The sequence below is a fragment of the Crotalus tigris genome, unplaced genomic scaffold (assembly GCF_016545835.1).
Source record: "Crotalus tigris isolate CLP2741 ecotype Arizona unplaced genomic scaffold, ASM1654583v1 scf7180000021118.133368, whole genome shotgun sequence".
Taxonomy (NCBI): Eukaryota; Metazoa; Chordata; class Lepidosauria; order Squamata; family Viperidae; genus Crotalus; species Crotalus tigris.
In genome coordinates this window covers 80,929-96,944 of record NW_024098357.1, presented here as the reverse complement: position 1 = coordinate 96,944, position 16,016 = coordinate 80,929, and the positions used below count along the sequence as shown (strand labels likewise).

Here is a 16,016-nt window from a genome sequence, read left to right as displayed (position 1 = left end):
GACTCCTCGCTTTTTTTTTTCAGCTGACGATGACTTGGGCTGCCTGTGCTTACCAGGCAGCCTTTCTTCTGTCCTTCAGAAAGCTTTCTTCAGTCCGTCTGAACTGACCGTCTGGTCCAGACTCCCGAAGCTTCCCTCCTTCTTTGTTGCCCTCCAGGGCAACTTTCCAACTAAGGAGGGAGGAAGGGAGGTGGGTAGGTGCTGGGTGTGAATTGGGAGGGAGCCTCCCTGGCTTGTGAGGGGCTCAAACTGGCTCCAATCCTGGAGAGACCACCAGCTCCAGTAGTTTCCCAGCCATGGAAGAGGCTCTCCAGGGGAAGCAGGAATAGGTGGTCTCCAAGGGGTCCCCCCATCTGGCAGGGCTTAAGGAGATTGAGGAGGGGGGCCCTGCCCCTTCCCCTCCCTGGGATCTGCCCACCCTATTCTCAAACTTGTTCTGGCTTCGGGCCTGTTTGGAGCGTGGCTCAAGATCCCAAAACAAACTCACTTGGAATTCCAGCAACATAGTTTTATTTCAAAAGAAGCATTTGCTTCAGTTTGGTGAGCTGAAACAGATGGAGAAGTCCAGCCACACCCTCAAGAGCTGTTTCACACATTTTTATATCCTACCCCCGAGGCAGACTCCCCCCTCCCCTATCACACTTAACGCCCCTTCCCTAATCATCCGATAAACTATCCGGACCTCCTAAAACCACTGTCCCCCTCCCCACATTCCAGGAAGCTCCTTTGTGCACATTCTATCCATCACCATCTAATATTCTGTAAACAAAGCTCAATTCTTATAATGATCTCTACAGTTGTTTCTGGTTATGCCTTTGCTGCCTTAAGCTCTAAACTTTATCCTTAGTTTTTGTGTTTCCTCTTCTTGCGGTTTCAGTTAGCTAGCAACCTCTGCTTTTCTTATTTGCCTGAATTTATGACTTTCAGTTGGCTTTTTCTGTCCACCTTTAGACTCATTAGAGATTTCTGATTACTAATCTACTCCTTTCAGGCCTAAACTAGGCGGGATGGTCAATCTGGGGATGGGGAGGGGAGAAGGGGGGACTCTCCTGAGGGGCAGGAAAGAGGAGGAGGAAGAGGAAGAAAGGAAAAATTCCTGCATTTTCCTACAATCTAAATTTTATTCTTTTACTGCAAAGGGAAGGGAAGGGATTCGGAGGAAGAGTGATGGAGATGAAGCTGCTGTGGGTTCAAAGCATAGTTGGATGTCTGGAGTGACAGACATCCCTTCCTCCCTACCAAGAAAGGGAGGCCCTGAAAGGAAAGCCAGAGGGGTCTCAGCAGCAGAAGCTCCAGGCTGCCATTCTCCTCCTCTCCCCAATCTAAAATCTTGAGCCTCCATTTTTCAGACATTGCAAGAAAGACAGAAATTCATCAGCTACTGGGAAAAAAAAACTTCCTTTCCCATCAGGAATCAGGAAGGACGGCAGGATTAATTCACAAGTGCTGAAGAAAAAGAGATGAGGAAGAAGATTAGAATACAAACCTTCAGGGTAAATAACATATTATTATTACAGCCTCCCCAGGAAGACCCACACTGCAGGGGGGTGGTTGATAGGCAGGGACAGGATGAGGGAGAATCCCCCCGCCCTTTCAGGGAGGAAAAGGATGCAAAGGACCAGCAATTCACCTTCAGGGGCTGATGGAATTTTCTCTAATTGGCTTAATTAGGGAGTTAATCAAGATGAGGCCTCCCCCCCCAGACGTTTCATATTAACAAAGATGATGGGGCCAGGATGGGGGAGGGGTGGAAGCAAAGCTAGGTGTCACTTTGCCAGAAATTGTGTGAAATGTCACAAGGAGACTTCCTTTCTCCTTTGCAATTTCCCAAAACCTGGAAACCTCCTGGGCCAGATTTTAGTGTTTATGTGTGTGTGTTTGTTTTTCATTGCACTGTTTTCAGGTCTCTGTAATGAAAAGCTGCCCAAAATTTCAAAAATTTATGTTATCCACATCTAGGATGTTTTGTTCGGGCACATTTTTCTTTTAAAGGAACAATTAACGAATGTTAAAGAAACATCTATAACTTGGGGAGAAACTCACTTGCAGGTGGCTGGATGGGAGTTGCTGGAAGGAGAAAAAGAGCCAATCAGGACCCTTCATGGGTTGGAGGACTCAGCCTCCCCTCCCCATCGATAGCCCATAATAGATTGCAGAATGCTCACTTATACAGTAGACTCTCAAAGAACAGAATTTCCCAAGCAAATCTCCAAGGGGGCCTCCTTGCCATCTGCTAAGTTTGCTGAGAGGCCCCCCTGGATGGTCCCCTCCCCACAATCTCTCATCCAGCCCCCCCCCAGACTCACCTTTCTTGCTCTTCAGGTAGAGGGAGAGCCCCATGGCAAAGAAGATCACCCCGATCACGGCTGCCACGATCCCTGTCCAGAGTTTGCTCCTGGCAGAATTGGAGGATCGGGGCTCTGGGGAAGGAGAAGGAGCCTCACTGAGCAGGGGGATCAGGGCCAGCTTCCCCCCCAGGAGGGTCCATCTCAGCTCCCCCCACAGGGAGGGTCTCTGCCCCTTCTCAGGGCAGGAGGGGGTGCCCAGAGGGGGAGGGGAGGGGCTCACCCCACTGGACGGTGATCGGGGCCTCCAGGCTGGCATGCTCCACCTGGCAAGTGTAGACGTCCCCCCGCTGGGGCTGGGGCTCCAGCGTCACCTGGAGCTGGTAGGTCCAGTCTCCGTTCTGGAGCTCCTCCCCGAAGGCCACACCCTCCTTCTCTGGCTGCCCATTCTTCAGCCACCGGACCTCGATCTCCATGGGATAGAAGCCCCTCACGATGCAGAGGAGGATGGTGTTAGGGGAAGCGGGGTCCAGCTTGGTGGGGGAGATGGAGATGGTGGGCTTGGCTGGAGGGGAGGAGGGGGAGGGGGAGAAGGGACATGGGGGGAGACATAGGAGGGGCCAGAACAGGAGACCAAGTTACTTAGTTCAGGCCAAGAGCCCTTTTCAGTCCTGAAAATATTATTTTTTTAAGTCATTTCCAAAGCAAATTGCAACAAGAAATTAAATGGGATCCTGAAAGATGGAAAAACATAAATCGTTCCTGGTTGGGATCAGTTTCCATCATCAAATTGCGCAAGTCCAACAGGAATAAATACTGGAAACGCCCCGGAACAGAAGGAATTTTCTGCCAGATGTTTGGGAGATGGAAAGAGACCCAGAAGATGGGAAAGACACACACAGCATGTTTTGGAGAATTGCAGGGATCCCATTCAAAACAAAACCACATTTTTAAAAAATAAGTAGAATACTGGAACATTTATTTATTTATTAAATTTGTCTGACACAATCTCATGATAAAATGACTCTAGGCAGCTTAGAGCAGGGCTTTTCAACAGGTGGTATGTGTACCCCCTGTGGTACATGAGCACATGACAGATGGTATGCTGCCCTGCCCAGCCAAGTGTAGTGGGGGAGGGAACGAGCCAGTGCAGGCAAGGACTTACTGTGAGAGAGTCCTCTGGAGCTGCAGACTGGCTGGGGTGAGGCAAAGGCCCCAGGCTCACTTCCGGCTCACTCACCTCCCCCATGAGAAAGGAGGAGGAGGGTGCAGAGACAGAAGAGGCTATAAAAGGAGGCAGTTTGGGTCGGGAGAAGGAGAGAAAAAGAAGCAGCCTTGGGAGGAGGAGGAGTCAGCTCTAGCTGCACAGAATGGAAAGAAGGAGGAGGGTGGGGGGAGAGGAGAGGAGAGGAGATCAAGCAGGCTGACCACAAGTGGATCTACAACTTCTGTGGCAGCCACCTGTGCTGGCAGCAACCAAGAGGCAAGGAACGTAGGGAGGAGGGGTTGCTCTCCATGAGGAATAAAGAAAGGCAGCAATGAAGAAAGGCAACACCAGGTGGAGGTGAGGCAAGGAGGGAGATGGAGAGTGGAAGGATTCTTTTGTGCTTTTGTGACTTTGAAGTTCTGGGATTTGTTCATTGGGGGCTTTGTGTTCTTAAGGAGTGTTTGGCAATTTCTATTTGGCTGATGGCTCATGTTAGCTTCTATTGCTTTGCTATTGTTAGGTGTAAGTTTTGCTGCAAGGGATTTTGAAGTATTTTTCTCCTGAATGGATTTTGCCTGTACTTACAAATGGAGACATTTAGGGAGGCTGCCTTAGCCAGCAGCCATACTTACTACATTTTTTTTCTTCCTTAAGTACCAACTACAGTCCTTAACTTTCCTTTTTAGCCAGTAGCTAATTCTTAAAGGGGAATGCGCCTTTTAAAGCTAGTTCCCGCAATGGCTTGTCTTTTCTGTCTCTGTCGGCTTTTCCTTGTTCAATGAATATATGGAAGAAGGGAAATTGGGGGGGTCAAATTCTTCCTTCAGAAGGAGATGGGAATGAGAAAGAGGGAGGGAGGGAAGGAGGGAGGGAGGGAAGGAAGTCCCGCCTTAGCACTTGGCCACCTGCCAATGACTTTGCTTGTCAAAAGGTTGCAGAAGGGGATCACATGACCCTGGGACACTGTGACCATCATCAATATGAAATCCGTTGCCAAGCATCCAAATATAGATCACACATGACCCTGGGGACACTGAAATGGTCATAAGTGTGAAAAATGGTCATAAGTCATTTCAGTGCAATTGCATCTTTGAACAGATTTTTTTTTTTTTTTTTTGGTCATCAAGTGTTTGACATCTTGGTAGGTGGTACTCAAATATTGCCATATATCCTAAAAGTGGTACAGTCGGTGAAAAGGTTGAAAAGCCCTGGCTTACAGCATTAGAACATTAAAATCCTAACAGATAAATATTTCTGTAGCAATCAAAATGGAATTCCCAGTCAAGATAAAATTATAGTTAAAAGATGGGGAGGAACAGGAGGTGTGAGGGGGGAGGGGGGATTGCCTCTGAATTCAACAACTACCTCCAGTGTGAGGCTCCCCATGGGGACCCCCTGATTTTGAGCCAGATTTCGCCTAATCTGTACTTGAACCTTTGTTTTTTTCTGCCCAGATTCCTTCCCCCCCCAACCTCTCCCTGCAGCTTCCGGCCTCCCTCCCAGCCCCATTTCCCCTGGGGAGGGAGGTGGGGAGGGGTCCGACCCTTCTGCCTGGGATGGGGGGCAGGGAGGGGTCTAGGACAACTCAGCCAACTCAATGCAGCACAAAAGTTACACAATATGGAAGAAATGGAGAAAGAGAATCAGGAAAGGAAGGAGGCCGAGAGAGGAGAAAAATGGAATGTGAAGGACAAAAATTAAAAAAAAACATTTTAAAAATTATTTTAAATAATTGAACAAAATTGTTGAATTGTCCTGCAGTGAGTTGCCCCATTCCGGACAGGGAGGGCGGAAAGGATCTGGGGGGGATCTTGAGGTAAGGGAAGGTGGGGGCAGTTGGTGGCTGAGGAGATCAGGCAGATCCCAGGACCACAGAAGAGATCCCTGTTGATCTCCTTCAGCAAATGGCACAACTCTTGGGTGGATTAATGGGGAGGTGGGCTGAGTGAGCTCCCCAAGAGGGTCCTTCTTAGATCCACTCCAGATCAGAGAACTTTTGCTAGCAACTTTCTCTCCGTTGAGAGATTCTCTTATGAACAGCTCATTATATAAAGTTTAAGAACATGCAATTTTTAAAGGTTTGGTTATTTGTAATTTAATCCTGGGATCCGGTCGGGATTTTTTTATGAACAGTTAATTATCCTCCTAGGTTTGCAGGGAAGAATTTAGGAGTAAAAATAAATTCCAGACTGAATATACGGAGAACAAAATCTGTGTCAGTTCCCCTTAAATATTCCATAATTTCTGGAAGGAGCAGATGCCCAGCATCTCCCCGTAAAATGCCTTTTTCTCTTGGGATTTGGTGGTTTTTCTCTCGTGGAAGAAAGACCTTATTTAATTCTTTGGTAGCGTGTTATTTTTCGATATCCTGGCAACAACAAATGGCAACAACTGCACATGAAACACTGGTTTTGCACCATGAAACCTTATCAGTTGATAGAAATAAATAATAATAATATAAACAAATAAAACTAGACCAACAAACATAGGCAATTTGCCAGGAATCTGGAACAGGGAACTAAACAATCTGAGACTTCAGGGCTGAACGAATGCCCGAAATTCAGTTTTAATGTTTGTGGGGGTTTTTTGAATCTTTTCCCCCAAATGAGGAACCTTCCCAGATACGAAGAGGGAAGCGATTCGGCTGCAGGTGAAGCTGAGTCTCTGACCAAAAAGGGGGTTTGGGGGGGGGCTTTTCTCCCAGACCCCCAACATTGGATGAACAAATGACTCTGAATAAAGAATCAAAAGAACTGAAAGAGGGATAGGGCCCAGCAGACGAAAGAGCCTTTCCTGATTCCCTTTTCCAGACCTTTGGAAGTTCACTTTTTATCCTAAAATCCCAAAGGCCCCAGAGGTGAAGGGAGCCCCTCCCCCACTCCTGGCCTTCCGGAAAGGGGTGAAATGGGGGCGCTGGGGCTTTGCTTGGGGGGGGGCAGAGAGGAGGAGGAGGCAGCTGTGGGGCTGGTCAGCCTCCTGAAGCCCCCCCCTTTAAGGAATGTTTATCACTGGATTTTAATCATTCCTGCCTTTTAAATCTTAAATTCTATAGATTATTTTGGTGGTTTTATATTTTATGTGTATACCAAGAAAAGTCGTTCTGTTAGAGAGAGAGATGGTTTTAAAAGTTGATAAGTAAATCAATAAAGAAATATTATTGATTTATTAATATAAAATAGTATATTGAAATATTATATAGCATATGGATTATATTGAAATATAGCTATATAGTGGGCAAGACATTGCTGGATTCCTCCCCCCCCCCCTAAAAATATAATATTTGGTATAATTTTCTGGAAAGAAGTTTTTTGGGGCAGGGGAAACTTTGGACCCTGGGAAGAGAAGGAAGATGATGGGAGGGATGGGAAGGAGAGGGATCTGTTTCTTCCCTTTGGCATGTTTCATTGTCATCCTTGTAGAATTTCATACTTTTAAAGATAATTTATTTTTTAACCTTATTTTTTATACATTTTTATTTAAGGGTGATGTTATATCTTACTACGCCATAAAGATCCCTGCTTTGAGGGAGGGAGGTGAAGGGATTAGAAGTATCTAATCTCTTGGGAAAAAAGGGGGTGTAGTCATCTATGTTAAGCAAAATTTATCAGTTTGTTTAGTAGACTCTGATCCTCAAGGGAGATATGTAATGATTGAAGTGGGATTGTATGGGAAGAAAATACTTATAGTAGGTTTGTATGCCCCAAATCAACAACAAGAACAATTTTACAGGTTGTTACATCAAAAACTGACTCTATTGGATTATAGATCTGTTATATTAATGGGAGATTGGAATGGAGTTATAGACACATATAGAGATAAAAAAGGATTTTCTACTTCTTTTAAACAGGCTAAATTACCTAAGGCCTTTTTTGATTTGAAAGAGGACTGGGAGTTGCGAGATTATTGGCGAGAACATAATATGGAAGAGAGAGACTTTACCTTTTTTTCGGATAGACATCAATCTTTTTCAAGAATTGACTTTTTTTTTTATTACAACAGAATTATATTTTAGGGTAAAGAATGCAAAGATATTTCCAAGGACACTGACAGATCACAGCCCAGTGTGGATGGAATTGGCTACTGAAAAAGAGGAGAGGAGATTTTGGAGGTTGAATGAAAATTTATTTAGACAAGAAATGAATGTTCAGAAACTTAAAGAGTCTTTAAAGGAATATTTTGTTTTAAATATGCATAAGGGAACTTCAATGGCAATGGTATGGGATGCAAGTAAAGCTTATATGCGCGGGGTTCTGATACAAATGAATAAGGCTTATAGACAGAAACAGGTGCAAAAACGTAAGGAGTTGGAAGATGAGATTAAATTAAAAGAAAAAGCTCTAATTTTGAATCCTACAGATGAGAAGGTTAAAGAATCTATAAATTTGCTTAAAACGCAATTTAATATGTTAATGGCGGATCAGACTGCAGCCGATTTACTTTATATGAAACATAATACATTTTGTAACGCTAATAAGCCAGGGAGATGGCTGGCTTACCAATTGCGAAAGAAACAGAAGTTGAGAATTATAGATAAAATAAATCATAATGGTAAATTGGTATATCAGAAGGAATTGATTAAGAAATCTTTTCTAGATTATTATACAAAATTATATATGGGTAGGAAAGTACAGGCTTTAGATATAGATAATTATTTACAAGATGCTCATTTTCCTAAGTTAACAGAAGATCAGAAACAAGAAATTAATGGATTGGTTACTATAGAGGAAATTGTTACAGCAATTAAACAATTAAAAGTAGGTAAAGCACCAGGTACTGATGGACTGACATCAATTTATTATAAGACTTTGATAGAAGAGATGATAGAACCTTTAAGGGAACTTTTTAATAATATATTACAGGGATCAGAGACCCCCCTGTCTTGGGGTAGAGCTTTTATATCCTTGATCCCAAAAGAGGACCAAGATCTTACTCTACCAAAAAATTATAGACCTATATCTCTTTCGAATGTAGATTACAAGATTTTTTCGAAAATTCTAGCTAACAGACTTATGACTGTGTTGAATCAACTAATACATATGGATCAAACTGGTTTCATAACTGGAAGATATATGAAGAACAATGTTAGACAAATTATTAATTTAATAGAATATTTGGATAAGAACAACCAGATTTCTGCAGGATTGATATTTCTAGATGCTGAAAAAGCTTTTGATCAGTTAAATTGGCAATTTATGTTAAGATTGGTTGAGGAAATGAATTTTGGAGATAAAATTTTACAGGCTCTTCGAGCCATTTATCAAAAACAAATGGCACAACTTATAGTTAATGGAGGTTTATCAGAGGTACTTCCAATTGAAAAGGGGACCAGACGGGGTTGTCCATTGTCGCCTTTGCTGTTTGTTTTAACCTTGGAAATTTTACTGATCAAAATTCGTGAATCACCTAAAATAAAAGGAATAGAAATTAACAAAAATGATTATAAATTAAGGGCTTTTGCAGATGATCTGGTTGTTACTTTGTCTCAACCAACTTATTCTGTAATGGAGTTGCTACAATTGATAAATCAGTTTGGACAAGTTTCAGGTTTCAAGATTAATAACAATAAGACTAAAATATTGTCAAGAAACATGACCAACTTGGATAAGGAGACCTTAGTTAGACTGACAGGTTTCGAGGTTGTTAATAAGGTAAAATATCTGGGGGTTATTTTATCTGCTTCCAATGCAAAACTGTACAAAAATAATTATGAAAGGCTGTGGTTTAAAATACAAAAGGACTTAGATAATTGGAAAAAGCTGCAATTGTCCCTATTGGGGAGAATAGCAGCGATTAAAATGAATGTCTTGCCAAAGTTTCTTTTTTTATTTCAAATGATACCTATTTTGAAGAAAGAAGCAAATCTAGATGAATGGCAGAAAGGTATCAATAAATTTATCTGGGCAGGGAAAAAACCAAGAGTAAAACTTAAAATTATACAAGATATACGAGAGAGAGGTGGACTCAAGGTACCGAATTTGAAATTGTATTATGATGCTGTGGTTTTAACACTAATCAGTGATTGGGTTAATTTAACAAATGTAGATATACTCCTTTTGGAGGGGTGGGATTTATTATATGGATGGCATGCCTATTTAATTTATAATAAAAAGGTTGACAGGGTTTTTAAGTCTCATATTTTAAGAACTTCTTTACTTCGGGTTTGGAAGAAATATTATAGAATTGACTCAAGAATTCCATTATGGGCTATTCCATGGCATGCAATAGAAGGAATAAGGAAAGGAGTAAAGATGGATAGTATTTCTTATATACAATTACTTAAGTGGGATGGTAAAAATTGGCAATTAAAATCCATAGATGAATTAGCACAAGAACATATTAATTATTCATGGTTTCAGTAGAGACAATTATTGGAAAGGTGGAAGATAGATTATAAAGTGGGTTTATTTAGAGAGGATGAGAACTTGCTAAAACAAATTAGAGATCAAAGTCGAACCCATATAAAAAGAATTTATGGTGTATTAGTGGAATTGGATTCAGAAGCAGAACTAGTTAAAGATTGTACGGTTAAATGGGCTCAAAATTTTGATAAACCAATTTCATTAGATACATGGGAGATTATTTGGGTGAGGAATGTTAAATTTACACAAGCGCAAAATTTACGGGAAAATTTCTATAAAATGTTTTATAGATGGCACCTTGATCCACAAAAAATGTCTCGTATGTATTCAAATTTGCAGCCTAAATGTTGGAGATGCGGTTGCTTGGATGCAACGTATTATCATATCTGGTGGTCATGTAAAAATATAAAAGCTTTTTGGATTAAGATATGGTGGAATATTCAAAGAATTTTTAAAAAGGATAAAATTTACTCCACAATTGTTTTTGTTGGGTATTGTTTCCGATTGTGATGACAAAGAAATTATTTTAATGTTAAACTTAATTACAGCGGCAAGGTTGTTAATAGGACAATATTGGAAGAAGGAATTTTTGCCTACTTTGCAGGAATGGTTTTTTAAAGTTTCTTACTTATCTGAAATGGCAAAAATTTCGGCTTTTTTGAAAGATCAATCGCAAGAGAAGTATCTTTTGGTGTGGAAAAGATGGATAAATTTTATACAATATAAGTATGATATTAGAAAATATTATTTAGCCTTTGAATAATTTATATTTAAAGTTTAAGATATTATTTAGAAGTGTAGAATAGTTTTTTTTCCTTTTCATTATTTTTCTTATTTTCTTTTTTTTTTCTTCTTTTTCTCTTTCTGTTTTTTATATATAATGGAGTTAAAGTATTTAACAATTCGTTTATTGAATGTAATCATATTTGTTTGAGGTTTATTGAGTTTAAAAGTTTTTTTCTTTTAAGTTCTGGTTAACCCTGTATTCAGCTCTGGGAAGAATAGGGGAGGGTTTGGGGGAGGGATTGGGAAAGGGGTTTTTATTGTAAAATTGTAAAAATTTATAAAAAATAAAAAAAAATAAAATAAATAGCAATAAATGCCAATGAATAAATTCGATTGATCGGAGAGCACAGAATAAAAAAGGGGCAAATCTTTCTCCGGGAGAGTCCTAAGAAATGAAAGGAAAAGGGGGGGGGGTCCCTGCATCCCCCCCCATGGAACTCCCCCTCCCCCACTCACCTCTCCGGCCAACCACGGAAGCTCTCTGGGCAACCCCGTAGTTGTTTCGGCAGAAGGCATCCACGGCGGCCCTCAGGTACTGCAGGATGCGCTTATCGCTGTTCCACTGGTCCACAGCGGGCTGCCCCAACGGAGTGACGGCCACGTATTTCCCGAGGTCGCTGTCGAAGCGGGCGATTTCCTGCCGGTCGTAGATATACCGGTGCAGGAGTCGCACCCGCCGCGTCCCGTTGGAGAAATGGCACTCGCCCTTCCACTGGGCCAGGAAATGGGCTGCAGGGGGGGGAGTGGAGCAGAAAGGAGAAAGATCTCAGGAGGGACTCCAGGACCCATCGTTCCCAGGAGGGGCGGAGCGACGGGAGACCTGCCGCGAGGTACTGCCGGAAGGCGCCCCCTGGAGGAGGGATGGGGAACCGTCGGTCCCAGCCGGATTCCCCCTTGGTGGGGGTCTGGAGGGGGGAGGAAAATGAGGGAGGGGGAAAGAGGGACCCCCCCTCCATCTCCCCAGGGTGGAAAAAGGCAGGCAGAAGTTCAGCCGGTCCAGGCCTCCGTCCGTCTGCCCCCCCAAAGCGGCAGGAAATATGGGGGGAAGAGAAGAGACCCCCCTCTGGGCTGGAGGGGAAATAATATCCAAGCTTCTCCCTCCCTCTCCCTTTTGGGAGGAGAAGGGGCAGGGGGTCACCATAAGGATACCCACACCCATGCTCCTGGGCTCTCCCCGCCCTTCCCCTTTCCCCCCTCTCCCCCCATCTTCAGCCCTACGAGCTGCCTTTGGGTACTTTTCCAGGCCTCATTTCTGTCCCCCTCCCCCCTGCAGCCCCCCAAGACCACCTCAGAGGGAGGGGCTCCAGCCCCCTTCACTAAAGGGGGAGTTTGGAGGAGCAACTCAGACCCCCCCCCAATATCCCTCCCAATAGAGGCAGAGAAGGTGAGGGAGGGGAAGATTTTCAGTCTTGGGGGCTGCAGCTTTAGAGGGGTGTCCAGCGGGGGTTGTGGACTTCCTTTTTCACCCCCTCCCATGAATCTGAGCCACAGTCCCCCTTTCTCTTTCTGCCTGCAGGGGTGGACTAGATGCCCCTTTAAGCTCCCTTAAGGCCCTCCCCCACGAGGAGTCCAGGCTGGGTCAGTGGAGACTTCGGAAGGGCCGAGGGGAGCCAGGGGGGGTCTCTCCTGAGACCCTCCCTCCCCCTGGTCTCCCTTGGCCCAAAGAGGCTTCTCCAAAAGGCAGCTGGACTTTCCTGGTTCTTCCCTTGAAGACGTTTCGCTTCTCATCCCAGAAGCTTCTTCAGTTCTGACTGAATGGTGGAGGGTGGAAGGACGGATATTCCTTGCGGTCATTTGGTCATTTTGAAAGTCGGTCCCTGGTTCTCTGAAGGGCCTTGAGGACCCCCAGGGGTTTATCTGGGCTCTCAGGGTCCCCTGAATTGGGGGGGGCAAAGGGGTGGGGAGCCTTCCTGGGGCTGCTGAAAGGACCCCGTTGTAGGCAGGAGATGGGGGGTCCTTTCCCTCCCCCCACTCTGTTGTGGGAGGGCTGCTCAAGTTTGACCTAGATGGCTTGGGGGTCTGAGGATCTTGGGGAGAAGAGAACCCACAAATTCCCTAGTTACCCCCAAATTTTCTTTCCCATCAACTTCACTCCTACTGGCTGCCTTTGCGTGATTTCTGGGTTCAGCCCTATATTTTGTCACCCTGGAGCCCCACAAGACCATCTCAAAGGGAGGGGCTCCAGCCCCCCTCACTAAAGGGATAGAGTAGAGAATTTAGGGGAGCAATTCAGACTCCCCAATATCCTTCTCCCTCAGTTCCCCCCTCCCCTCCAGGTCCCGATTCAGCAATGGGGAATATGGGGTGGGGGGTTCTGGGTCTCCTCCCCAAATTCAGAGTCTCCCCCAAGAAGGAATCCAGCTCAACTCTTCCCTCCCCTTAAAAAAATGGAGGTTCAGAAGAAAAACTGTGGTTACAAAAACACTTTTGCCAAAAAGCGTCTTTTTTCTTATACTCTTTGCTGGCCTTTGTGGATTCAGGTCTGAAAATGCCTCAGTTTCCCTCTTTCGCTTTCGCTTCCCGTCTCCTTCCTCTTTCAGTGCAAGAAAGTTTGGGGCTCAGGCGCTAATTCGGGGTCCGCAAGGTCCCCCTCCCACCCAGCCACGGGGGGGAGGGGCGAGAGAGGGGCCCAGCTGCCTCTTATCCCACCTGGGCTGCCTTCCCGCGACCCCTGCCCCACCTCGGCCACAACAAGGGAAGAGGGGAGGGGGCTCCCTCTCCGTCCTGCGGGGTAAAATGGGGCGAGGCAGGGGCGGAGACCACGCGGAGATCGAGGCTCCTGCAGCCTACTGCCTCTCTTGCCCTCGACCCCTTTCCCCCCACTTCTGGGGTCCCAGCCCCTTTCTTCCCCCCACCCCCAGGGGCTCTGACGGCCCCTCCCAGCCCCTCTCCTCCCTCGTCGAGCCCCCTCCTTACCGGGGGTCTCCTTCCCCCCTTCGCTTCCGAGGATCCGGGTCAGCGCCCCCACCAGCAGCAGCATCAGGGGGAGCCCAGCGGAGCCCATGGACGCCGCCCCACCAGCGCCCCAGAGAGAGAAGAGACAGAGACGCGGAGGCTCCCAGCCCCAGAGGCGGAATCGGGGGGTCTGGGCTGGGGGGAGGGGGGGAGGAGGCGTTTCCCTCGAACTTCGGAACTGGGAGGGCCCAGGAGAGCGGAGGGACCAATGGGATTTCTCCCTTGTGCAGCGTCATCAGTCTCCGGGCAGAGCCTCCCTTGACTTCGCCCGATGGAGGAGAGAGTTCGGCGAAGAAAGAGAAGCGGAGAAAGTTGCAGGGGGGGGTCTTTTCAGTCTGGGGGGGACTGAAGCTTCGGGGGGGGGGAGAGTATTTCATGACAGCTCCGCAGGGGAGCGTGCACTTCCTTTGGGGCCCCGCCTGATTCTCACACAGCCTCCCTTTCTTGGGTCTGGCCAGTCGAAAGAAAAGAAGAAAGAGGGGCGACATGAGAGCAGAATTCCAGAATTTGAGGGGCTGCCCCAAGGAAGAGGGGGGGGTCACGCTACTCTCCAAAGCACCAGAGGGAAGGAAAAAGGAACAAAGGTTGGAAACTGATCAAAGAGAGAAGCAACCTGGAATGAAGGAGGAAATTCCTAACAGGGAGAACAATTAACCCATGGAACAACCTGCCTCCAGAAATCGTGGGCGCTCCATCACTGGAGACTTTTAAGAAGAGCCTGGACCACGAGACAGTCACTTGTCTGGGATGGTACGATGGGTTCTCCTGCTTGAGCAGGGGGCTGGACTAGAAGACCTCTAAGGTCCCTTCCAGCTTCTATTCTATTCTATTCTATTCTATTCTATTCTATTCTATTCTATTCTATTCTGTTCCATTCTATTCTGTTTTCTTTGTGGCCCTGGACTGGAGGGGTGGACTAGATGCCCTTTTAGTTCCCACAGGGCCCAGGGGAACCCAGGCTGGAGCTGCCAAGCTTGAGGGGCTCTTCTGGGCTCCTCCACCCCCCCCCCCAATATGGAAACAGGAAGCTCCCAGCAGCTGCATTGGATGACAAGAAGGGAGGGGCAGCCCCACACCCAGCCAGGATTTGGGGGGGTCACAGACAAACCCCCCAACCCAAAGGCAAGCTGCGGAAAACCCTCAGCTAAACCAGGAAAGAGGGAATCTGCAGGGATCCCTCCTGGTCCAGCCGGATCCTCTCACCAGCCCCCCCCTTCCTGGGGGGAATTTCCCCTTTCCCAAAGCCTCTCTTGGGGGTCCCACCCCCTTTCTGCTCCTTCCCCACAAGCATCGGGGTCCCTCCCAGCCTCCCCCCTGCCCTCCCCCCTCCTTACCAGGGGGGGTTCCTTGCCCCCCTCCCTTCCAGTGACCCAGGCCAGCGCCCCCACCAGGAACAGCAGGGGGAGCCCAGCCAAGCCCACGGATGCTCCCAGCCCCAGAGGCGGAATCGGTGGGCCTGGATTGGGGGGGGGGGGCATTTTTTCTCTCAGTCAGTTTTGGGAAGGCCCAGAAATCCGAAAGGACCAATGGGAATTTTCCCTTCTGGAGCGTCATCGGTCTTCGGGCAGAGTCTCTCTCGACTTCACCCGATGGAAGAGGCCGTCCGGCGCAGAGCTAGAAGCGGAGAACGGGGGGGGGGAGGTCTTTTGGGGGGGATTTTATGGGGAGAGAAATCAGCCCTGAAAGAAAAGAAAAAAGAAAAAAAAAAGAAAAAATAGATGCATATCCATGGACAGGGTGTATAAGAGGATCTGAGCAGATTTTCTTTCTTCTAGAATATCTCAATATTATTTTAAGAAGGATGGAAGGATGCAGCGTATATTAAATAAAATAAATTTATAACACCTAATTATAACCTGGAATTTTAATAGAAATTCTGTGGACTTCAGTAATCCTGGAATTCCTCCTTCCTTCCTCTTCCTCCTCCCCTTTCCTGCCCCCCATAAGAGAGTCCTCCCTTCTCCCCTCCCCCTCCCCAAATTGAGGCCTCCGCTGTCTCCGGATTGACCATCCAGGCTAGTTCAGGCCTAACCCAGAAGCGGTTCGGGAGGAGGGTGGGCAGATCCCAGGGAGGTGAAGGGGCAGGACCCCCCCTCCTCCTCAATTTCCCCAAGCCCTGCCAGAGGGAGGGGACCCCTGGGAGACCCCCAATTCCTGCTTCCCCCGGAGAGCCTCTTCCGTGGCTGGGAAGCTGCTGGAGCTGGAGGTTCTCCTGGCTTCATCCGGACCTCTTTCTCCAGGATCGGAGCCCCTTTGAGCCCCCTCACAAACCACGGTGGCTCCTGCCCCCTCGCACCCAGCGCCCCCTCCCTCCCACCCTCCCTCCCTCCCTCCCTCTTCGGGGCCCTGATCCCCTCATCTCCCCCCTTCAGACGAACTCCCCCCACGTCCATCTCCCCCCCCCCAAAAGGAGCCAGGGCCGGG

General features: G+C 46.8%; 1 protein-coding gene across 1 annotated transcript; it reads right to left on the bottom strand.

Moving 5' to 3' along the window:
* Positions 1-1,101: 1,101 nt before the first annotated feature.
* Positions 1,102-13,725, bottom strand: LOC120320033 (H-2 class II histocompatibility antigen, E-S beta chain-like). The gene is made up of 6 exons (XM_039369455.1): positions 13,554-13,725; positions 11,094-11,366; positions 2,569-2,850; positions 2,307-2,420; positions 2,044-2,067; positions 1,102-1,446 (listed from the first exon to the last, which is right to left on the bottom strand). Exons 1-6 carry the CDS (start codon positions 13,639-13,641, stop codon positions 1,433-1,435), a joined length of 795 nt encoding a protein of 264 aa, XP_039225389.1. The 5' UTR covers positions 13,642-13,725; the 3' UTR covers positions 1,102-1,432.
* Positions 13,726-16,016: the final 2,291 nt, after the last annotated feature.

Coding starts and splice junctions, on each gene's coding strand:
- LOC120320033 (XM_039369455.1), bottom strand. CDS start 13,641: ATGGGCTCCGCTGGGCTCCCCCTGATGCTGCTGCTGGTGGGGGCGCTG. Junction 2,851..11,093: donor TTCCGTGGTTGGCCGGAGAG/GTGAGTGGGGGA, acceptor CCTCCCCTCCAG/CCAAGCCCACCATCTCCATC. Junction 2,068..2,306: donor CTACCTGAAGAGCAAGAAAG/GTGAGTCTGGGG, acceptor TTCTCCTTCCAG/CAACTCCCATCCAGCCACCT.